The sequence below is a fragment of the Hypomesus nipponensis genome, chromosome 21 (assembly GCF_054491055.1).
Source record: "Hypomesus nipponensis isolate SF chromosome 21, ASM5449105v1, whole genome shotgun sequence".
NCBI classification, from domain to species: Eukaryota; Metazoa; Chordata; class Actinopteri; order Osmeriformes; family Osmeridae; genus Hypomesus; species Hypomesus nipponensis.
Genome location: NC_140381.1, coordinates 12,481,876 through 12,506,453, shown reverse-complemented (window position 1 = coordinate 12,506,453; position 24,578 = coordinate 12,481,876). Strand labels below are relative to the sequence as shown.

General features: G+C 40.2%; 1 protein-coding gene across 1 annotated transcript in view; it reads right to left on the bottom strand.

Moving 5' to 3' along the window:
- Positions 1 to 19,456, bottom strand: part of LOC146238037 (nidogen-1-like) — a 30,456-nt gene extending 11,000 nt beyond the window's left edge. The window contains 13 exon segments of the mRNA XM_084684980.1: positions 1,169 to 1,297; positions 1,750 to 1,893; positions 2,221 to 2,349; positions 3,757 to 3,894; positions 10,669 to 10,902; positions 11,250 to 11,450; positions 12,141 to 12,392; positions 12,571 to 12,711; positions 12,901 to 13,235; positions 13,461 to 13,516; positions 13,519 to 13,689; positions 13,939 to 14,241; positions 19,121 to 19,456. Of these exon segments, the coding sequence (XP_084541106.1) occupies positions 1,169 to 1,297; positions 1,750 to 1,893; positions 2,221 to 2,349; positions 3,757 to 3,894; positions 10,669 to 10,902; positions 11,250 to 11,450; positions 12,141 to 12,392; positions 12,571 to 12,711; positions 12,901 to 13,235; positions 13,461 to 13,516; positions 13,519 to 13,689; positions 13,939 to 14,241; positions 19,121 to 19,324 (2,437 nt within the window). The 5' untranslated portion in view covers positions 19,325 to 19,456.
- Positions 19,457 to 24,578: the final 5,122 nt, after the last annotated feature.

Genomic DNA, 24,578 nt, shown 5'->3' with positions numbered 1-24,578 from the left:
CATCGTTTTCCCGTTGGGTCAGTGTTACAGGAACGTCTAGTTAAGCACCAAGTCACACTAAGCCTGACAGTTAGTCTGACCAGACTAGTTTTGCAGCCTAAGTTGCCATAGTAACCGAGTTCGAACTACGTTGAGCTAGCTTTATGGAACCGAATGAACAAGAAATTAGTCCGACTAACTGACATAAATCTGGCTTATTCGGTAAACTCGCTTTATGGAACAGGCCTCTGGATCAGTGCAGAAGGGGACATGAACAGAGAAAGACTATTTTGGGAGACAGCAAAACACTTGAAAGCCACACTACTTGAAACTTGCAGACAAAATAAAGGTATCTCTACCAAGTGTAGCTAAGATGATAAAATTATGTTGCTGCCTCCAAGTAGAAAAATGTGAGTATAATTAAAGGTGACAGACATACTCTCTCACAAAGAGGTGTTGTTAGGTGCACATAGACTCAGTGAAGCCTTTGTGTCACAAAATAGACAAGCCATTGTGTATCTTGAAAGAAACTGCACAAAAAAAGGCAGAGTTTTATCATCCAGTTACAGAGGTAAACATTCTGGTTTCTGTTCCAGCATACCTCATGTGACATGTTACCGACCCCACTGCTAATCGCCTGGAGAGTGGCCCTCAATGTTTACATTCCACTATCAGGCCTGTATGTTATGTCAACACAACATCCCCTCCTTTACATCCCTGTCAAACATCTGTGGATCCCAGAAACCTCTGAGTAGGATGGATAGTCTCAAATGCTACATTTGTAGGATTGGTCAAGGCCAATCAAGAACTAAAAAATTTTTTGCTTCAAAGCTACTCTTTTCAGACCCATACCCCTTGTGGTTGTTTTCCAGAACAGTCTTATGGGAGGACAAATTGTTCTTTTTTTTTTTTTTCTCAGGCCATGTTCTATTGTCTCTGGATGTGTTCCCAAGATAGCCTGCATAGCATTGAAAACATATTCACATATGTTCAACATGTTCACATATGGCTATTAGACTAAATAAATTGTCTCGGCAATCTAAGCTCATGGAAGCGAGAATGTGTCTGTAAAGTCCCTGGCACAAGCTTAAATGTAGTTTCCACTCAAAATGTCAACATTAATTTTTTTGGGGGGGGGGTGTCAACACAGACAGTATATTTACACCAAAGTCACAGAGGAGTTATGCACCTAAGGAACCAGGGATACATTGAATCCCGTCGCCTTGGAAACCGGGGCGGCACTGGCAGGTGAAGGAGCCTGGAGTGTTGTAGCAGACTGCATCCCAGGGACAGCGGCTCTGCTGGCACTCATCTACGTCTGTGTGTTCAAGGAGCAATGGACAGGGAGGGAAGTTGCACAAAATTAAAGGATTTTAGGAAACCAAAAATGCAACGGGGAAACTGAATACATTGTCTTCCTCTTTTACAGCCTCACAATAGAAAACAAGCAGCAACATTCACACACATCCCATAGGGATGTATAGACATTATACATTACAGCAGTAGGTTGGTGGCTAGCCAAAAGCTAAAAAGGGGGGAGAAGAGAATGAAACGCATGTCCAATGAGCTCCACAGCTGTAGGGACGAATTTCTGTATTTACTGGCCAGGTGGGTGCATTTCCTCTCACAATGGGCCTCGATGTGATTGAAATGCAACAAGGAAAACTCGGCTCTTATACAGACAAGTAGAACAGTGGAACAGATAATACATTATGCTTTTCATCAGAACTAACTGAATCCAACCACACATGAATGAAGCTATCGCTTTACCTTGGCAGGCATGGCCATTGCCCACAAAGCCAGGTAGACATGAGCAGATGTAGGCCGAGCCGCCCGTGTAGCTGCAACTGGCCCTCTCTGGGATGTCACAGTCATGGGTTCCGCCCCGGCAGTGGTCAATGGGACGGTTCACTTCTGCACATGGGGGGTAGAGGGAGAGGAACACTAGGTGAATGTATAGCCCTTGTGTTTCACATGAAAACTCTGGTTTGTTTCCTCAAAAGACCTAAACCATGAGAGACTGGGTCTCAGACGGACAAAAAAAACACTAAACATACACTGCAACATTCTCTATTTAAAAATCACAAGCAATTACATACAGGACATCCATAGAAAACTGAGTTTTGAACACCTGTTTATGCAACAAGCTGTGGGATTAACCAAACAAATCACACACTCACCCACACAGCTGTGCATGCACATTAACACAAAAATGCACACCCTTACTGAGATCCTACATACCAACACAGGTCTTCCCATCGTTTGTGAACTGGAAACCGTCCACACACTCACAGCGGAATGTTCCGGGCTGGTTGTTACAGATGGCGTTCTGGCCACAGATATAAGGAGACCCCCTACACTCATCAATGTCTGCAAGTGGGAACAAATAGACTGGATATGCACACTTGTATAATGTCAACATATTTAAACTTATACCGCTATATACCGCTAGAGAAGTGTTTATTTTCTAATTGAACACACCCTATTTGTGATCTGCTCTTTACATACAAGCTAGATTCAAGACATAATACTTTATTGATAAAACAAAATGTTGGTGCATGGTAATTTCATGTAGATGTTGTCGAAGACAATGTATAAAACATTTATGTGGTAAACTCTTTCTACTGTTCGATTATTGAAATGTAATCACACTTCAGTTATACTTTAGTCAAGAAGGTCTTAAAAAAATCTATCAAGTACGATTTAATCACATTTTCTCTGAGAGACTTAGATTACCTTGAGATGTTTTGTCAACACACTTCTGACAGGATGCACCCAGCAATCAAAAACAGACTTTTCCCACCTCCCCCACATCTGATCTGCCCCTATTCAAAATGTATTTTAGTTGAGGGCTCCAAACCATCTCTTTCAATGTGCAGCTCATTTGTGTTATTACTTCATCATCAAGTCTGTGATAAAGATACTTGTAGTTTTCTTTGAAATTAAATAAGCCTTTGAAGAGAGATGTTGGATTATAGGCTTTGATTTTCATAATCTTTTTTTGTTGACAAAAAGATATGCGAGGAAGATGTAAAGAAGTCCGACAGCAGTCTCAATTCCTATATTTTCTTTACAACTGCTACCTTCTGTAAGAGCAGATCCCTATCATCACATTGTAGAAACAGCCTCTGTTTTCTGACCTAGATGAAGAATGGAACTGTGGTCATTCCCTGCAACTTGAGATGGAGATGTTTATGTTAGGATGTGTCTATACATCTATACAACTTTAACCGTTGTGCTGCCTTCGGGTCACATGACCAAAAGGTTCATAAAGAACCATCGTTGTGTTTACCCAATTTTACCCAATACAAAAGCAAATAAAAATAATTTTCTTTTAACCCGCAATGTGGGGGGTCTGAGACAGCCCAACGGTTAAAAGAAAATGCTTCATTTTGTTTTTGTATGCGGTAAAGTTGTTGCAAATGACGATGGGTCACAATGACTGATGGGTCAGAATGACCCGAAGAGTACACAAGGGTTAAGGCAACTAAGAAGTTGTGAACAGCACTATAAATGAAACAATTAAAAAACTTGTATCCATGTATGTATGTCCGTCTTGACTTTTTTTTAAGAATATCGTTTTTACAACAATAAGTTATTCCAACATTTCCCCCCAAAAAAATGATACAGAGTGACATTAAGAATACTTAATACTCGCCCCCATTTTACCTTTATTATTTGTAATGAATCCCAAATACAACCATGCCCAGTGCAGCCGAACTCTTTGTTGTATGCTTATAATTTGAGACCAATTAGGTTAACATGCAGGCTGCCTACCGTAGCACGAGTGACCATTCCCAGTGAAACCAGTGGCGCACTCGCAGGTGAACTTGAGTCCCTCGACTGGTCTGCAAGCAGCGTTTGTGTCACAGCTGTGTCTGCCGGTGAAACACGGGTTCTTCTCCGGAGGGCCACCTGTCAATAACCATGCAACATCACTATACCACAGCCTTAGGGTCTAATGTGTCTGACTAGCAAGGTTAATTTGGGTTATGTTATCCAGAGGGGAGAGAAGGCATTCATTTCTGTTTCAATTGTTTAAACAATGGTTGAGGTCTGCAAAGCGTGGCACCCCAGTGCAGGAAGAAAAACCCGGAATTGGAGTAGGAGCAGTTTAGGTGGGGTCATTAACAATCAGTACTTGTGCACCCTTGCCAACTGGCCTCTATCCCAGATGGAAGGTGGAGGGAACTCCCAATAAGGATTGACTCTTACCGTCCCTTTCTGACCCTCTCTATCTAACTCTCTCTCTCTCTAAAAAGGTGGCCAGGGCAGCCACAAAGTAGAGAGAGCTAGACAAGGATTCCCCAGAAGCATTTTTAAGTACTGTGCCCCCTCCTGTTCTCCCTCCTACCCCTGGCATGCCTCAAATGCTCCCCAGCCCATTCAATAGGCACTATAGCCAGACATATATTATGACTCCACACTTGCCATTTTGTAAACACAGGCAGTAATGGTACGTGTCCACTACAGCATTTTTTTAACACTGCACCGCTTGCCTTCCCATAATTCACCACACTCTGAGCCTGTCCGACAGGTTAATACAGAGGTGTAGACTAGTTCTCTAAGGTCACTGTTGTAGACATGGCCAAGCGTGCAGACTTGGGTTTATGTCCTCACAATATCGATCAAAATACCTCTTTACACTTACATTACATTTATGGATTTAGCAGGCGCTTTTATCCAAAGCGACTTCCAAGAGCGAGCTTTACAAAAGTGCATAGGTCACTGATCATAACAACGAGATAGCCCCAAACATTGCGGGTAGCCAAAACATGAAGTATACATTGTGAAAACCAAATTAGTCACCAAGGGAAGAACCATAACAGCATGTAGTTAAACAAGTTACAACTAAACAACATGAACCTAAAATCCAAAGAGTATTATTAATATGCATGAAATGCTTGGTTAGTAACTAATCCTATATTATTATTTTGAAAAAATCTAATTATTATAAGGAGGAGTTGTATGCAAGAGATTAAGTTGTTATCACAGTGTTACATGTTTCAGCAGACAAAATACACCTAAGGTAGAGTAAGCTTTCCAACAATATACAATTCATTTAAGTTATTTCTTAACTTGCTGAGACAAATTACAATAAAATATGATACCAGACCATGATTTAATGTTTAACACAACATTTGTGTAAAAATACACAATATTTTACTAGTGTAAGAATACAGTACATGTTACGCCCCCCTTCTCACTCAACCAGTCGTGTGTCGGCTGGGCTAGCGAGGCACAGAACAGTCACGTAAGCTAATGTGACAAGACTGAATTTAAAAGTATAAAAACACACCAGGGACAGTGACAACATCGGCAACCCTGCACCACGCATTATTATTTTAATGTAATCTTTAAATTCAGGCTTGTCACATTTCCCAACTTTGTTCTGACCTTAAAAGTCTTCCCCCCCGTCCCCCCTGGGATTTCTGCCTATACATTTTGAAGCTCTATACTCAGTGGCGTAACTATAGGGAGTGCAGGGAGTGCAACTGCACTAGGGCCCGTGGCAAAAGGGGGCCCGTCCTCGATCTCAAGTGAGAACTCTACCTGAAGAACTGACCGGGCCCCTCGCTCCGCGTAAATCATAGAAAGGTTAAGATATGATCCAGTCTGATCAATTTCTCCAAACATTTCTCAATTATGGTGTTAGTTATTCTCACCTGCCCAATTAAGATTTTAACAATAGTCAATCTTAACAACAGCAAATAATTCATTTAGCCTCATTTGCTTTTTGCTGAATGAAACAAATCTCGTTTTTATTAAGTGATATTGTCTGGGTAATATGTTGTTGTTTGCCATCCTGTTGTGTTGCATTGCATTGCGTGTTGAGTAATTGCGGTAAGTAGGCTACCCCATGCCCTTCATTCAAACACAAAAGTGTCAGCAGGAAGCGGCACAAATGCAAAGAGCAGGATGAAAGGGTGGCAAAGCTGGCAAAATTATCTTCATTTGGATATGTGGCAAGATGTTCAAGAGGACGCTACGTCTGACCCCCAGCCCAACAGCAATGAGTGAAACTCAGCCACCAGGGTAGGCTAACGTTTACTGTCTGGTATATCCTATTGAATGCATTTACACATGACTATTAATCGTCATTAAATGCACATATAGGCATAAGGCAGTAGCCAGGTTAGATATTGAAAACAATGTGCAGGATGTTGTTGGAAAATAGCTTAAGCTAGATAGGCTAAACGTTAAAGCATATCTAGCTAACAAATCAATTCACAATGTGTATTGTAATAAGCAGTGTTGGGAAAGTTCACTTTCTACATGAACTAGTTCAGTTCATAGTTCATAATTCAAAATTTTTAACTAAGTTCAAAGCTCCAAATAATGATCTAGGTTAGTTCAGTTCTTTATTTCAATAAGTGGCTGCTGTCTGCAATACTGCTCTCTTATGGAGTTAAATCAGGGCCAAATAATTTGTTAATTCAAAAAAAGAATCTTTGGTCGAAAAACTAAAGCTTGACATTGAAAATGTACGTTTTGGTCAAAATCTTGAAAAATAAAACACTATAATCAAAGAAAACAAAAGTGTACCAATTTTTTTTTCAGGTTGAATACAATTTTGATTACATTTTGGAATAATTTTGAATAAGCTATTAATTATCATTTTTCACTTTCAGCCGTTAAAAAAGTTTCGAATCTGAAAACATGAAATGTGAAACTGTGAAAATATGAAGTGATAAGCTAAATTTTGTTCAACCTGAAAAAAAAAATTATGCACTTATTTTTCCTTTAAATACATGGTTTAATTTTTCAAGTTTTCGGCCAAAACTTAAATTTTCAATGTCAAGCTTTAGTTTTTCGACTAAAGAGTTTTATTTTTTTATTAACAAAACATGTGGTCCTGATTTAGCTCCATACTCTCTGCCTCTACGCAATTCGGCGTTCTCACATTTGCCAGGCATAGACAGTAGAAGAAAGAAAGCGATTGACAGGTTGGGCAACCCTGGACACAAGACTGTTAAAGGTGTGTTTTTAGCCTGGAAGTCTCTAGAAATCTGACCCCTTATTAAACTAAATTAAAAAGAGTGAACGTGCCATTCACAGACACCAGAATGAATGCGTCCACTGCACAATATCATTCATCAGGCAGTAATACAGTAGGCTACGTTCAGTTCACGTTCACCAAAATTATGAACAAGTTCATGAACGTGTTCAGACGCAACACTAGTGATGTGTCGTTTGTGAACGATTCGTTCATTTGAACGAATCCTTACAAGGACTCGGAAGTAACGAGTCCTCTCAAAGAGTGATTCGTTCATTCTCTCGTGACCAGGCATCGGGACTGTTGCATAGGCTCGTCCAAGTAAACAGAAACGATGCGTTCATTTCCCGACTCGGTCTTTGGGTACGAGTCTTTGGATCATTTTTCACGTGACCTGCATTAGCTCTGTACTGGTAGCTAGAGGAAACGAACGATTCGTTCATTTTCCGACTCGGTCTTTCTACGAGTCTTGGGATCATTTTTACGTGATCTGCATACGCTCTGTAGTTAGAGGAAACGAACGATTCGTTCATTTCCCAACTCGGCCTTTCTACGAGTCTTTGGATCATTTTTCACATGACCTGCATAGGCTCTGTACTACAGATCAAGGTCATGTTCATTTCCCTTCTACGAGTCTTTGGATCCTTTTTTTCACGTGACCTGCATTGTATTTTTTAGTAGAGGAAACAGTTTCCTCATTCGCTTTCGCGTGGCCGTTGTTTTAGTAGGACGTGATTGATATTAGCTCAAGTTATCATACTGACTGGTTTTGTTATTTTCACTTTACATTTACACTTACAGTTTAGTGCAGTGTAATTGTTTTCCGTGATAATTAAATCACGTGTGATACAAATGACCAAATCATACAAACTGTCATGATACATTATTTTAATGCAGGAATCCCCCCCCCCCCCCCCAATCGGTAAAATGATCCGAACTTCCCATCACTACACAACACTGATAATAAGTACATTTCCATGCGCCTCGCTAAGCTCAACACAATAATTTCGCCTGACGATAGGTCGGTTAAGGGGCCCGTTGGTGAGATCTGCACTCGGGCCCGCCAAGTCATTGTTACGCCGCTGTGATGGAGAGAGGGCTTTCAGATGGGAAGTTCTATTTCAAAACGTTGCGAGACGGCTCTATTGACAAAACTAAGGCTGTGTGTACTGATTGTCAGGCTGAGTTTAGTTATCACCGGAGTACTTCCAGCCTAAACTATCGGATGCAAGCAAAGCGCACAACTAGCAGCAGCAGTGTTGGCACTGTAGCAGTAGCAGCAGCAGCGTTCGCTCCTGTAACAAATGGCACTCGCAAAAGAAGCGAGCAGCTGACTGGGTTCAAAAAAGACAAACTGTCAATATTAAGGTCAATCTGTGGTTGTTTAAGTATCTGAAGTATGTTTGAGTGAGATTTAAATATAATGGAGCAGGATATCGTAGTAGGCTATGAGTCTTAGTAACATGTCTTAAATGTATTTTATTTTCCAGAAGTCAAATTTTGCAGATGTGTATTATAGCTTCAGCAGTATAGTTTGTGAGTGAATAAAACGCCTTCACAATTTAAGTTGTGTTCCATCTGAACTTGTTATATGGACATTATCATCCAGTTAAGCCTATTTAAAGTTTTTAAGTACACCCTGTTAAAAAATGTTTTTATCATTCATTGGGGTAACATTTTAATAGATTAAACAGTTTGCGATTAATCATGTGAAATAATGCAATTACATATTTTAATCGCTTGACAGCCCTAGTTTTAATACAAACTTTAGCTCTACTATCTATGTATTTGTATGTTTATCCAATGTGAAATAGCCATATCGAAAATTAATGTATATTCATTTCTAGCCAATTTGATATGGCACTGGTTTTCTAAGTCGGCTAAATTGAGACGTTGTATCGTCTTAATTTGTACAGTAGCTAGCTAACAATGTTATCGATAGCACTAGCTAGCTCTAAATCGGATGCCTACACACTAGTGGTGTCATCTCTTTAAGGATCTTTAAGGATCTTTCCGTTTCACTTGTTATGGTCCTAAAAATAACTCCAGGAGCATTATATGGATAAAATGCTTATCCACTTAATGTTCTTTGCATTTGATCTGCTGTCTAACTGTAGCTAATTCATGTTGCAGGTGTTGATTCCTGACGAACTGGTGGAGGACGAGGAGGAGGGTGGAGGGGTTGACACAATTAAAATATAAGAAAATTAATTCAGGCTTTTAAAATGCATTTAAATTAAGTGTTTGTTTATACTGAAATCGTGTTTTTTTTTGTAACACATAATAAGTTACAATACACAATACTTAGCAGCAGCCTGTTATACTTAAAGTTGATTTAAGTTAAGTTTAATTTAAATTACAAGTTTAAGTTAAATTACATTGTTGAGTTTAAGTAAACACATTCAGTTTAGTTTTGCACTATAGGCTACATTTTACTAGGTAATATGCATTTTATACTTTGTATACAATAAATATCCATTATATGCATAAATGTGCCTATAAATTAAGGTTGAGAAATTGATTCTGCATTTGGTATGCGAAAGTTATCTGTCGTCGCAGATAAACGTCCCCTGAACAAATGTTATGAGGACGTTACATGGACATCCCGGGGACATTTGTCTGTGACCTCCCCGGGACTTTCAGGGGACCCTACAAAAAAACGTCATGGGGACGTTCCCTTGCGACGTCCTGATAACATTTGGGGACGTTCAAGGGACGTCCTGGGGACGTCATTTTGTTAGCTGAGGTGGACACCACCATTAGAGGAGTCACAATGTCCGCTTTTTAGACAGCTGCTTATTAGAGGGGGGCACGTTTGAAGTTCTCAGTTCCTGCAGACCCCCATCAGGTCCACGCAGGAAATTGACCACAGGTGTTGCACTTTTTTTCTCTTAAAACCCCAGCTGAGTGAAGTTTGCATAAGCCTCCTGCACTACCCTTCCCACCCCCTACTGGAGCGCTTCCTTTCATCCCTTCCTTCACACCTCCCGCCCCTGGTAAATAGCCTTATGTGAACTGCAATGCGGCCAATGGTTAACCTGAAAGCCTTTAACAACCTAACCCCTTATCAAAAGGTTCTTAAACTGAGGAACTGAAGCAATATGTTGGATTACAGATGGTCAGATGGTGTTATTTGTATGTCACTAATATTTAAACAAAGAAAAAATAGAAATTAGTAGTATTTACTGCTTGTGAGTATTAGGAGTGACATAATTTCACTCGGGAGGAGACATGCTGCTACTGCAAATTCCATCGGAATGTATAGCGGTAAAGCATGAAATCCTAAGATCCTAAGATCTTGCTTCAAATACACATAGCTTTCACCGCCCAGTCAAGCATCAAACATTTGTGTTGAAGACTTTTAGCCAACCATGTACAACAAATCTCACATACAGGGTGAAAGCAGTGTGCGTGCATTACAATTTGTAAGATTAATAAAGGTTTCTTCAGGTTTTATGTTCTTCATCAACATGCATAGCAGATCGTAGTAGGTTCCATTACAACTGCATGAACAACTGCATGAACTGGATTAGTTTTTATCTGTGAATTTAATTAGTGATGTAAGAAATTTGATTTGTAAAAAAACAACTAAAAAAACCCTGTCTTTTATAGAAATGTTGAAATGAAAATCTAAACTGGCACAATGACACAAACGATTCACGTGAGTTCAAAGCAAAGTGGTCACCACTCACTGTGAACGGAGCCAATCTTGTTGCTCATGGCATAACGGATCAATTGGTTGCTGGTGTCGTACATGACAAACACCTGGTCAACACTGAGCAGCTGGGTGGTCGGGGATGACCTGAAGGACTCGTTGTGCTGGCAGGTTTGGAAGGTGATGGTTTGGCGCCACTGGTAGTTACTGGTCTGAACACTTCCATTGGGCAGGCTAACAGTGTAGGCACGGTTGGAGGATGAGGTGATATCTTAAGAGAAAAGATTGGGGACATGGAGGTTGGCGTGGGGAACAAAAAATACTGCGTCACCATTGATGAGAGGCTTACTCAAACACTCATTATTACCTGCTTGAATCAGTTATAATTCTATTTACGTTTAGGAATACATTATTGACCATCTTTGGTTTTCCGGGAAACATAATTTTCAAGATGGAAAATCACAAATTTCACTAAACTTTACGTTGCATTTTGACATAACAAAAATGGTACAGCAGCTGGTAAACATAAAATATAACTTCTATGATCCATTCGGCTAACAAAATTGGACAAATCTTTTTAAAAATAATTCCAGAATAAAACTGGAGGAATAACCTTACGGTTGGTGGTGTACTGGTAGATCTCCTTGTAAGGGTCTATCTGCACTGAAGATCCTCGTGGTACCTCGGGCAGTCGGCCCTCCAGCTCGGTACTGACCACTAAGTGGTCATGTTCGTCAATACCCTTGAAATCCTGCTTGATAGTCAGCCTCTCATTGCCTGGCTGAAATGTCACCTCAGCCTGCCTAGAAAACACACCACCTGTGTGTGTGTGCAAGAGTGTAAAAGGGAAATAAACAGGTAAAGCTAAAGCTAGAGAATCAATAGGCTATAACATATCTTCTGATCACCGAAAGATTACTGGAAAACATATTTCCAGTGATTTCTGAAACAAAAAACAAAAAATAGACCCCCACCCCTAGTAACAACTTTTGTCTGTAGAAAAACTGTTTCAAAAATCTTAAATCAGTATAATTCTGTTCACAAATTGCCAGACAGAAAGTGAGTTATGTATTTGAACGCACCTGTGAAAGTACCAAAGACTAGGCCTTCAAGTAAAAGCCCAAGCTGAAAATGTTAAAAACTACAGGCTTTGTAGTTTACCTACGAAAGCCAGAAACATGCATTTTACGTGCCATTATATTCTACATTGACCTGCTTTAACTTTGAGCCATAAACCTTCAAGCAATGAGGTGGAACATTTCAAGGCAAATGCTGAACCAAAATACGCTCCAAGGTTTTTCAAGTCTTTCTCTCTGAAGCTTAATCTTGTCTAAGTTGAAGCTAAATATATAACCCTTATCATTTATAACAGCGTTCAAAAGGCCTGCTTGTAGATGTTTGAAACCAACTGCAGTCAAACCTGCAGTTTGTTTAGCATTTCCCCTTATTTCATAACAGTATTTCCTAATGGCATCTTCAACATTAAACCAAAACGGTTGAGGGCCATACCAATGGAAGCAAAGCCGTTCTTGTGGCCTGGCTGCTCTAAGGCAAAGGCCCAGCCGATGACCCCTCCGAGAGAAGACAAGGGCTGCAGTGACGGTCCTAGGTTCCCAGGAATGGTGCTGATGGCCACGTAAGCCCTACCATCATTGGCCACAACATACGCGTGCAGGTCGTTATTGGTGAACTCCACTGGCGAAGGCGAGTTGCCCACAAACACTCTGCCGTTCACTTTCCCGTTCATCCTCTGTGGTTTACCTGTGAAGTTGTGCGAACCAATGGATATTTGCTTTAGCGGAATAATTTATTTGTTTTTAGTTCATAGTTCAATAACTCAATGTCATCAACATTTCTAGATATATTCTCATCAGGAGACTTACAATAAATAACATACCTGACAACAACCTTTTTTTTCTTAGTCATTATGAGGTCTTACCTTCAGCCACACAGTCCTTGCCATTGCCATAGAAACCGGGCCTACAGTGGCAGCAGTAGCCATCTTTGTAGTCCCTGCAGTCAGCGAATGCAGAGCACTTGAGCCTGTTATTGGCACACCTCTCAAAGTTGTAAGCAAACACTGTTGAAATCAAAGGCAAACCCAGGAATGTATCACAACATTTCAAGGCGGAACAAACTAAATACTGACCAATACTCTCATTTGTATCACAGATTTCCAATAATACCTTATTGAGATTATTTTGCATTCAGTCGAGTTGACTGCATTCACTAACTGAGTTTTTATATGGATGGGTTGCCTTATGCTCACCGTTCACATCCAAGTCCTCATCCTCTTCCACTACTACCACCTGAGGGTTCTCTGGCTGGGAGCGTGAGGGTATTGACTGAACTGGATATCTGGGCTGGTACTGCACTGGGCTAACAGTAAGAGGCTCCTCCTCTGGCTTGTACATTGGGAACTCTACTTTCTGTTGTCCCTCAGGTTGTCTGGGTGACACAGGGACAACGGCCCCAGTGGCAACTCTCCCAGGCACTATCTCCTCGGGAGGCAGGTCGGTGACCTGGCCTGGGGAGATGGAGGTGAAGATGGGGGACGTGCCGATCTCGTACACCCACACACCTTGTCTGCCTGAGTTGGTCTGCCTTGGAAGAGATACAAGGAACTGTAATGTGACTTGCTTGCATCAACAGTACATCTGTGACTAAGTATACAGAATGAATGTCCTCACTCAAATGTTGAAAACAGTCAAACCATACTTCTATCGTGCGTCATACTTCATTGGTTCATAAACTGACAATCACATTATCATGTCAATCTTTAAAAGTGTTCACTAGGCAGACACAAAATGACAGATGATGACAGCCTACTCGGGGAGCTCTCTGACAGATGACTCGTCACCGGTGGTGATGCGGTAGTATTCCCCAGGTTGGTCCTCCAGAACCAGCCCTTCACCAGGCCTCGGTTGAACCCACCCTGAACGACCTCATGCTCACTTCCCAGTGGTGTGGAGACATACTGCAGCCCATCCTTGGGATAGAACATGATTGCGTAGGAGGCAGATGCCATGGAGGCTACAACCAGCTGGAAAGTGTTCCTCTACAAGAAACCACAGGAGATAACATTCTTTTTAAAGGGAAGAGTACAGTGTTCAACAGGAAAAGTTATAGAAATTCCTCTTTTATAGTACTTAACCAATGACGTTTAAGAAACCATTTAATTTGGCATAGCAATTGCTTCAGAAAAAATGTTTGCAATTGAAAACAGTTCTTAATTACTCATAATTTAATCCTTCTATATTTTTGAAAACCGGCAAAAAATAATTGCTACGCTAAAATGGGCTGTTACCTTTGTGTCTCCCCTGTCACCTCGCTCTGGGATACCGTTTGCCGCTATGTTCTCCCAGGTGATTATAATGGCATGGATCGGCTCAATCTCATCATCTTGAGGAAATGCCTCGCTGATGTGATTGGCTGTCTTCAAAAGCACGTCAGTAGAGCTGTCCTGACGGAAGTAAACCTTTCCCACTCCATCGCTGTTGTCAAGATCTCCAAGGAATGCTGCGATCATTCCAAAACTGGCTGGCATCTTTCCCAGGTACTCATCTTCTGGAGTAGGTTCCCCTACTGCAACAAAGCCATTGGTGTTGACCTGAAATGTGAATATTTTCAAAAGCATGATTAGTTTCAAACTTTTTGTTGTACAAAGACAAAAATAAAATGTCTTTCAATCATCTCTTCATCGTCAGCAGAGATAGCTTAGCACTTGGCATTTCTTATCTATTGGACTCATAAGTTACAGCTTCACGTAAACCCTAACCATAATTACAGAGGTGTTTGGTGGATAGGGTTGCAAAGACAGCTTTTCTCAATCTCCCATCAGGACACTTCATGAGGTCCTTTAGCCTGATGCAGTAAATGTCTTGTTTTACTGAACAATGGGGGTTCGAGAGGATTAATTGCCCTGTAAATCTCAACATGCCTTGACCCTTCCCATCCTGTTAGTCAAGGCCTTCCCTCACCCCAGGGAAACCATGGGTACCTCACTTTTCTCTCTATCCATCTTTTGAAAATGTGTGGAGGTAGAAAAGACTGATGTTGGATCAATTGGACCTAGTGTGGTTGGGTATAAGATTGGAATTGTTTTAACCACATTCACTAAAGGTTTCTAAAATTGGCCAGTTAGGCAATTATAAGTATTATAAGCATGTTTTGAAGACTGAAAGAGACTAAATGTGAGTAAAATGAGGACTGTAGTCAAAAATGACCTTTGGATTGCTTTACACAGTCAATGTAGTTATTGTTTTGCCGTTTAAACTTCATAGTCAAAAAGCTATACAATGACCTCCCACAAACCTCACAAGCCAGAGAGGCTCATTTGCTCTGTCAGCCTACAGGAATGCTATACAATAATTCTACATACAAATCAGAGGCCAAAACAGAAGGAAAAAAAAATATTTTGTGACTTCATGGACTCTTTACAACACCACAATGAATGTCCACAAATGCAACTGTTACTTTCAGGCTCAGAAATTAACACATATTCCATAGGCCACATGAAGGTGATTTCACACTAGACAAAGGAGTGTCATGTTTCACGGTTCACACATTGAAGGCTTATTTTCAAGACTAGATATAAGACCTATCCAAAGTCAAGTTGAGTTCTCTCAGTGAACCCCAGAAGTCCTGGTTTGTGAACTAAGTACAGCCGATTCCCCAACAATGTGTAGCTCCTTTCTGTCTAAGATAATACACATTCAATTCACAGTAAGAATGTATAGGTTCACAGTTCACAAAAGCCAAGGGCATTAAAGTTGACAGGTCTATAAATTTAGCAGGTGATCTATCTTCTTCAGAATACAAACACATACAAACAGAGCCAACCTCCTGAAGGCTGCAGAGAGACAAGGCTTTGTTGACACCTTGAAAATAATGGCAAGAGAGGCTGCACCCTGTAATCCGATAGATTTTCCTCAGGACTATACTTAAAACGTCATGTTAACAGGTCTGTGTGCTAATGTGCATGGCTCCTGTGGTTGGCAAACAGGTACACAAAGACTACATTTAGGACAAGCCACAGGGTACTCTTTGTTTAGGTACCACAATGTTTGCGTAAATTACACCACTAGCCATGTGGTATTAGCATTTAATGGCACCGGTTCTCTTTCATGTTCTATGAGAGCATTGTAGAATCCATATCATTTTCTTGTTTAACCCTATAAAACAAAATCTTAAGATTTTCCATATCTTGTATATTCTAGTTCCTAGCAGACAACAAAAAAGAGAAGCACATTGTAGCCTGAAGTTCATTAGATAGCATGACTTGCATTTGAGTAAGCATCAGTAGAACCAGTTATTGACCACAGTTGGCCAAGATGTTCGAGATGTCTTGCTTTTTTTAAATACTCGCTATTTCTCTCAGAGGATATATAAATTGTGCTGATGGGAACTGGTGTTCGTTCTGAATACATATCTTAAAACATACATATATTAACTATAATTTGCGACAGCACTGCATTTCGAATCTGCCAGTAGAAAACTGTGAAAGGAACTAGGGTTAGTCTCCAGGTCGCTTGAATGTTTTTGAAAAGCCAAGAGGGAGCGGAGCCAAGAGGGAAGCCTCTAGGGATTTTCACAGGAAATCTCAGGTTTGTCTCGGCCCCAGCCTCCTGTCTATCCACGAGACTTCCTTCAGAAGAACGCATGAATGACAATAGCATCTGGGTGAATGACCGCCTCCCAGCAGGTATTTGACTTTAGAGAAAACGACTATGGAGGGGGAGTTTGCTTGAACGCAATGTGACGAGACAGGGGACCTTTTTTGCGGCTGGGTGAAGCTAATGGCTAACTGTATTTCTGCCCTGAAGGGCTTAAGCTGAAAGGTTGCAAAGAGGAAGGGGCTCTCTCTCTTTGATTCAGTTATGGTTTTGTTTGGGTGTCTGGAGAACATCAAGTTGGAGCCCACTAGAAGCATTAGCATTGACACTTGAAGTGTCCTGTTCATTTTTTCATGCTCTAAACCTTAGAACCAACAATCTACAATTCTGAAAAATTCAGAGATTTCTGTACAACCTTCTGGGGCGCTATGCACAATGTCTGGGTTATGTCAGAATGGGGTCTTATTATCAGTTTATGGAGACAAATGGAGAAAGGAGCAAATGAGAGACTAACCAGCTGTTTTTAAGAGTCTTGCCTTTTTGCAACAGTAAGTTGTGACACTTTCCAGATGTGCCAAGTTACCTAATGATGTTGTACATAGATGACTGTACTTTTGGACTCTTACAGAGGACAATTTTACTGTTCTACTATAAATTGTAAAGTGTGAAAGAACAGAGCCAATACTTTAGGGCAGTTGCCTAAGCTTTCAGGTTAAGCATTATGTATTTTTTTTTGTCAATAGTTTTGCTTTTGTTTTTTGACTCTGCCAGGATTCACAAGGAATCTTCACAGACACATGCTTGTCAGTCATTTTATAACTTCCCACACTTTTAATTAAAAACAACTATAACATCTCAAGTTGTTTACAGTAGTTAGCAATCTTTAGACCCCAAAAAAACTACAACTTCTAAGTCTACATTAACCCCAGAGTCTGCTTAACAAAAAATGGGGGAGAATGTCACATTGTACATATATGGTCAAAATCTCATTTGAGAATCAAGGACCCTTACATTTTCATGTATCCGTTCCACCCATAACCAACATGCTTTTCTATACTGGCATGAGAACTTTTGGCATGCATTTACAGGGAGATTGTGCACATGTCATTGGATATGATATCTACATTTACATTTAGTAATTTAGCAGACGCTCTTATCCAGAGTGACTTACAGCAAGTACAGGGACATTCCCCCTGAGGCAAGTAGAGTGAAGTGCCTTGCCCAAGGACACAAAGTCATTTCGCACGGCCAGAAATTTAACCAACAACCTTCTGATTAATAGTCCGACTCCCTTACCGCTCAGCCATCTGATCCCCTATATCTACTGTTGATTGCTTTTCTACAGGTACACTTTTACACTCTTGTTGTTTAATTGTCACTTGTTTAACTGCATGCTCTTATGGTTCTTCCCTTTGGCACTTATTTGGTTTTTCACAATGTTTGTTTCATGTTTTGGCTTCCCGCAATGTTTGGGGCTATCTATTTGTTATGATCAGTGACCTATGCACTTTTGTAAAGCTCTCTCTTGGAAGTCGCTTTGGATAAAAGCATCTTCTAACTGAATAAATGTAAAATGTAAATCTAAGACAATGGGAGAGTCGGGAGAAGAGCAACGCAACCTAGATCAGTCTTTCAGAGGAGGGTAGGACAAAACATTGGACGGATGTATGAAAATAGGAAAAGAGCAGAGGTTGACTGGCTCGGTGCATCTACTGGTTAGCTAGGGAGCAAGGAAGATACAAAGAGGGGGAAATCCCACGTGGGCAAGGGATATAGGAGCAGTGTACTGTTAGTATAGCAGACATAGGAACATGTGCATAAGCAACAGATTACAAATGTGACAAGCAACAAGACCACATTTTTACTGAATTTGCAATAGCATTCTTTTGCCATTTGCTCACTGTAAAAAAAGAAAAGACAAAAAAAGAAAATGGGATTTCTTGCTTGCGGGGTAATTAAGGGGTACATTTTAAAATGTATCACCGTAACTACCATTACATATCAACTCATATAAGCTTGCCTTCTCTCAGTGTATAGTGGAAGTTTTAAAAATAGCCCAAATTAAAGCACAGATCTTGTTTGATTTAATGTATTTCTTTGGAGTTGTTACACCACCCCATCACTGGAATAATTTTGTAGCTTATTAGGAACTGTTCAATTGGCACTAGGAATAGTTCTGAAAAGTTTGGACTGTATTTGTTGAAAGATCAGAAAAGGAGGTCACTCATTGGGGGCATGAGTCAAGAAGCACATTGGGTCTTATGTCAATCTAAAACAAAGGGGTTAAGAGTTCTAATTGTAAGACACTGCACTAAAGGCAATGAATAATTAACCATCAACATTCATTAACAGCAAGCTAAATTGCAGTCAAGAGTTAAATAAGTTAAGAACCCAGCTGATGAAGAGAAAGTGAGACCGTATGAATATTCAAGTAAATAATAAATAATGTTCAAGTGCATGTATCATTCCTAATCACATCATCGTGCAGCGTGTATGTAACATATTTTATATTTGGGCATCAGGCCCAGAGCCCACATGTGGGCATTTGAAAGGTCTTCTGTTTTTGACTCGAATTAACCTGCATTCGAAACCACCGATAACATTCCAGAAACATGCAGTCTCCATCACTACCTTATCTAGCTAAATTAAACAGTTGACTTACATGATTATTCATGTGACAATTTAAATCTCATAATGGAATAAAAAGCCATCAAGGTGTGCAGGGGAGGGACAAGAGATAAATGTAGACCTAAAATTTGAATCATATAAAGTTCAATAACACCAACCGTGTTGTTCAAACTTGTGATGAAGAAAATTATCAAATTATTGCAATTAGGCTGCATATTGCAGGGTGTGCGCTTAGACTATACTCACGTAAACGGTGTCATAAGCCTCAGAAAAGAAAAAAAGTGACTGGTCAAGATGTAGTTCTTGGGTTTCGTCGGTCCCTGGCTTCAAAACTTCGTCTCCAATATGTGTTCCATATTTAAAGAAATCACGCCGGCTAGCACCCTTCACTGACAGTACCGTGGCAAAAAGTGTTGCCCATCCGAACCAACATTGTGGCAACAAACCCATTTTAATTCCGCAATTAAAGACTTGTAGATAAACCGCCACTCAAATCCAGTAACGCACAGGGATTCAGAGAGGCTAACACAATATAGCGGAATGAATTGGTCGAGGTTTAGGTTTATGAAGGTGGAATTCGAGAGGGTGGGGCGAGGCGATATAGTTTACGCACCCCTTATACAAGCTCGGCTCCAGAAAGAATCGGATGGGGGGTAGGGGAGACTGGGGACAGTCGCAACAGAGCCTGTTTAATATGGAAGTTTATTAGACTCTTTATTCAAATGGCAATGCATTTGTCAAATGGCAATTCAATGCGCAAAGTGACAATGCAATCCGCAATTCAAATGGCAAAGCAGTTGTCAAATGGCAATTAAATGTGCAAATGACAATGCAATCCGCAATTCAGTTTGTATTATTTTGAATAAAAATGTGAATGAACGCTTATTGCATTGCATTTCATATTGACAAGGTTTTTTCGACTCTTTATTCAAATGAAAATGCATTTGTCAAATGGCAATTCAATGCGCAAAGTGACAATGCAATTCGCAAATCAAATGGCAAAGCAGTTGTCAAATGGCAATTCAATGTGCACATGACAATGCAATCCGCAATTCAGTTTGTATTATTTTGAATAAAAATTTGAATGACCGCTTATTGCATTGCATTTCATATTGACACGGTCTTTTCGACTCTTTATTCAAATGGAGATTCAATGTGGTAGCTAAACAGCGCCCCCAGTCTATTGCATTAGCATTTACTTGTCATCACGCTCTTTTTGTTCCAAAATTCGAATGAAAATGCAATCTGTCAGTTACCCCATCAAGGCGGGTCCCCGCCCCTATTGAGGGTAAGACCCAACTCTACTCTGCTTCTGAATGGCTACTATGGCATGAAATTAGTGCCAGGAGAGCGAGCTCTGTAAAAACGATTTGTAACTTGCAAAAAATATTTGTGTCTCTGTAGAAAATGATTCGTGTACTTGCAAAAAAAACGTTTTGTGTCTCCGTAGAAGAAGGCAAGATTTGTGTACTTGCAAAAAAGATTTGTGTACTTGTAAAAAAAAGTTTTGTCTCCGTAGAAGAAAAAGATTTGTGTACTTTGTAAAAAAAGTAGTGCTGTCAAACGATAAAAATATTTAATCGCGATTAATCGCATTAATGTCATAGTTAACTCGCGATTAATCGCATTAATGTCATAGTTAACTCGCGATTAATCACAATTAATCGCACATTTTTATCTATTCTAAATGTCCCTGATTTCTTTTTGTCCCAATCTTTTTTCAAATTGTAATGCTCTTATCAACATAGAAAAGTGGTTCGGATTGCTTTGTGCAAATACTTTTTTTATTGAAAACAACATTGCAATCGCCTGGCTTTGACGAGGGGGCAGAGAATTCGCATCAGCTGTGTGCTTGGCCATTAAGTGGTATTTCAGACTGGACGTGCTGCGATGATAGCTCAGTTTACAACGACAAAACACACAGATCACTGGTCTTGTCAATAGAACCATTTGGCAACTTTTTAAAAGCAAACTTTCCATTCTGAAACTTATTGGCATCCATTTCGGCATCTCGCGCTCGTCATCCACTCAAAACGTAACGTTAGCCTACTACCAGAGAATGTCTAATATCCGTAAACGAGCTCTGCTACTACTCTTTAGCCAGCTCGCAAGCCAAACGAGTGTTTGGCGTGCCTGTTGTTTTGTTTCCGGTCTAGCTAGATCCGGTGTGGTGTTGTAGTTTTTCTAACGTCGGTAGTTGTTGCAACAGCATGTGAAAAAAACTACAAAGTTTGCTCGGCCAAAAAGAGCGTTAATCGCGCGATAAAATAATTGACGCCGTTAATTTGGGTTTGCTTTAACGCCGTTAATAACGCGTTATTAACGGCGTTAAAGCAAACCCAAATTAACTGACAGCACTAAAAAAAAGGTTTTGTGTCTCCGTAGAAGAAGGCGGGAACACTGCTCCCAAAACCATCTAAGCCAATCAAATATAGCCATTCCTGTGTTTAGTATCATTGGACATTTTCGTCTGTCTATCACACAAAGAACGTCAGCAAATAAGAACAAAACTAGAATGCTGATGATTTCAATGGCGAGTCATTTGGTAATGTTTAATAGTTCAAAATATCCATGGGCATGTATCTTTAATGCAACATTTAAAGATTATTCAGTTAACACACTCTTAATAGTATAAACTAATGGTTAAGGGTCGTAGTAAGTTGAATAGTTTTTTCCTAGAGGGGACAGGGTTTGTGGTTAGAGTCCCAAGCACCCTGGAGGTTATCCAGGGATATCTGTCCCTCTGTCAATGGCTGATATGTGTAAGGTTAAGAAGTGGTTTTGTGTAAGGTTGGATGTAACCCATGAGACTGTTCTTTGGATTTGCATGGTTATGTGTATGGCACAGTGGTACAGTGAGAGTGTTGGGGAATAATACATGTAAGGATACGGTTTCTATGTATGCTCACCCTCTACTGGATAATTTGAAAGTTCCATTGTATCTGAGTTCAATGTTACTTGTCTTGTATACCATTTGGATGGGTGACATTAATTCCTGATGTTGCTGACTATGCTATTCATACACCTTTATCATACTACAGAAGATGTAGTATGTGGTTGATTGAATGTTCAAATAATTATGGGAAGTTAGTTGAAAAATACATTTAACCACACTGTGTTTATGTATGCTAACAGCCTGTTGCATGATTGCCTGTTGCAGATGGACCTGTAAATACCGTATAAGGACATCCCCATGTTGGCTTCCTCATGTAGCTAACAAGGGCACCATGTGGGGATGTGGTAAGAGTGGTTATTATTTCCTGCCGGCCGACTGGTGAGGAACGGGTTACCTTGGGTTTATTGTAGGAGCCCTCAGACCTATAGATGGGTTGCCCCTGCACCCTTTGCCCAAACATTGGTGGCACAGCCACAAAATAAGGTTTATTAAAGCAGACGCTAAGAATCTGGGATCACATTACGTGGATTCAATAGTACCTCAAGTCACTTGTCATGTTTTCAGCTGCCATTTTCCCAGTGTATGGTGTTATCACTGCCTTTACTGATATTAGGAGCTTAGCACTAGGGTTGGAGTCTATTGGTAATGAGACAGCCAACGCCTTACCTGTGGTTGCTTCTGAGATGAAGGCCATGAGGCAGGTAGTGCTACATAACCCTATGGCACTGGATTATATGTTGTCAGCTCTGTGATAGGTCATGACTGATGTACTTTTATCCCAGATGAATCTGCTAATATCACAAATATGCTCACATTAAAGAGATAATTTCAGCTTTGGAGGAACTTGAAGCTTGGAATTGTGCTGACTGACCTCCTCGGTTGGGGTTTCTTTTTCGACTATATTTCAAATGGGAATCACTGGATTGGGCATGTTAATCGTTGTTGTGCTGATTGTGGTTTGTGCTTGGAAGATGTGTACTTTCTGCTGTGTACAGTGCTGTGCAGTAGGCTCTCGGAAGCATGCCAGTAAAATTATGGTAGCCCAAATCAAGCCACAGACAAAAGCAAGCAAAACTGATGATTACTGTATTGCCCTGAGAATGATGGACTTGTCTGATACGTAAGCTCAAGTACTACGTGACTACTTTGCCAATGTAATAAAGATGGCCATTTGCCTCCTTCTATTTTCCAATTGATATACAATGCTGTATGCAATCTGAAGAGATCTGTCCTTAACCACAGATCAGTTAATAATAATTAAAGATAATGGTTACTTTATTGCTTGTATACTGTTTGAAATGCTCTGAATTTACATGTCATGAACAGTGTTTGGTCTATACCCTGCTGTGTTGAGCTCACGAGAGCACGACCCTTGGTTATGTCCAGGAGAGAAATATGCCTATCTTTCTAGAATCGTTGATAAACTGTCATTATGCTGTTTGCTTATGAAGTGAATAGCTGTAAGCTGGTTCTTTTGTAAGGTCCTAGGAAATGCCTGTGTTACTAGGATGAATCAGAGGTTACAATATCACCAAAGTGTATAATGCCATGCAACTTTGAACAAGGAAAATAGAAGGAGGGTTAAGGTCATTTCTGGGAGCCCTATCTAGAGAACTAAACAAAAGCTATTCACTTCATTGACTTTGTACTTTTTCACCTGATTGGGTACTACCTAATACTTCTTCAAATCCTACAATCATGTATGCTGTACTGAGTAGTAACAGATACTGTATTGTTTGATTGTTAAGATATTGAAATGTTATGAAACTTGTGAAATGTAAGGCACTACAGCAGGTCCCAGGTAAACAGTTGATGAATGATTGTTGTGTTGACGTTAAACGTCAAAAGGGGGGACTGTGGAAGAAATTTAGATTTCCTGTGTGCTTACATTATTCACTAATCAAGAGAACTAGTCATTGGATACTAGTTAGTAAGTTCTCATGTAAGCTTGCTATTAAGAAGAGTAGATTGTGTCTATGTGTCAGGGTTAATAGATGTTTGGGATCAGGAGAAAGTGCTGGCTAAATGGTCCTTGTCATGACTACAAGGAGAGCTCCAACTATGAACTCTGTAGTTTGAGTGGTCATGTGTTGGGAGCTGTGAATCTCTTTCTCTGAGACTGTTGTAACGTCATTACTGCCTGACTGTCACTATCTATGTTTACATTCTTGTGCCCTATAAAAGATGGTCCTCTGTCCTTCAGAGCGGAGAGAGACTTGATTGAGACCTAAGCCTGGTGTTGTGTTGTCATTTATTGTCAGAGGTCTGGTTTTTCTCTCCCAATCTGCAGATTGATAAATACTTATTAAAATCCAGAACTCAACTGAACTTAGTCACTCCGTTTATGAAGAGACGGACAAAACAATTGTTCTTATCCTTTCTTTTTCTTGGTTTGAATGGGGTAACAGAGTCTAGGGATGGCTGAAGAACCAAATTCAGATCCCTTGTTTAGTATTTAATGATTTATTTGGGACGTCAAGTGCTTCTAGTGCAGCGGGTAGAATACTAGCCAGTTCCAGAGCTGTGTTTGGGGTTATGTAACGGCTAGTAAAAATCTTCTGAGTGCCTCCAAGGCTCTGGCAGAGGTCCATTTTGAAGGTAACCAGGCAATGGTCTGATAATATAGGATTGTGGGGGTGTACAATGATGAATGATGTTAATCCCGTGTGTGAGAACTAAATCCAATCCAATGCGAGTGAGGTTTGGAAACCACCTGTGTGAGACCTGTGTACGGCTGTACCCAACTATGATTTTCTTTGGTTGACCGAGACTCAACAAAAATTTCTGAAAATCGACTAATCAAAATTT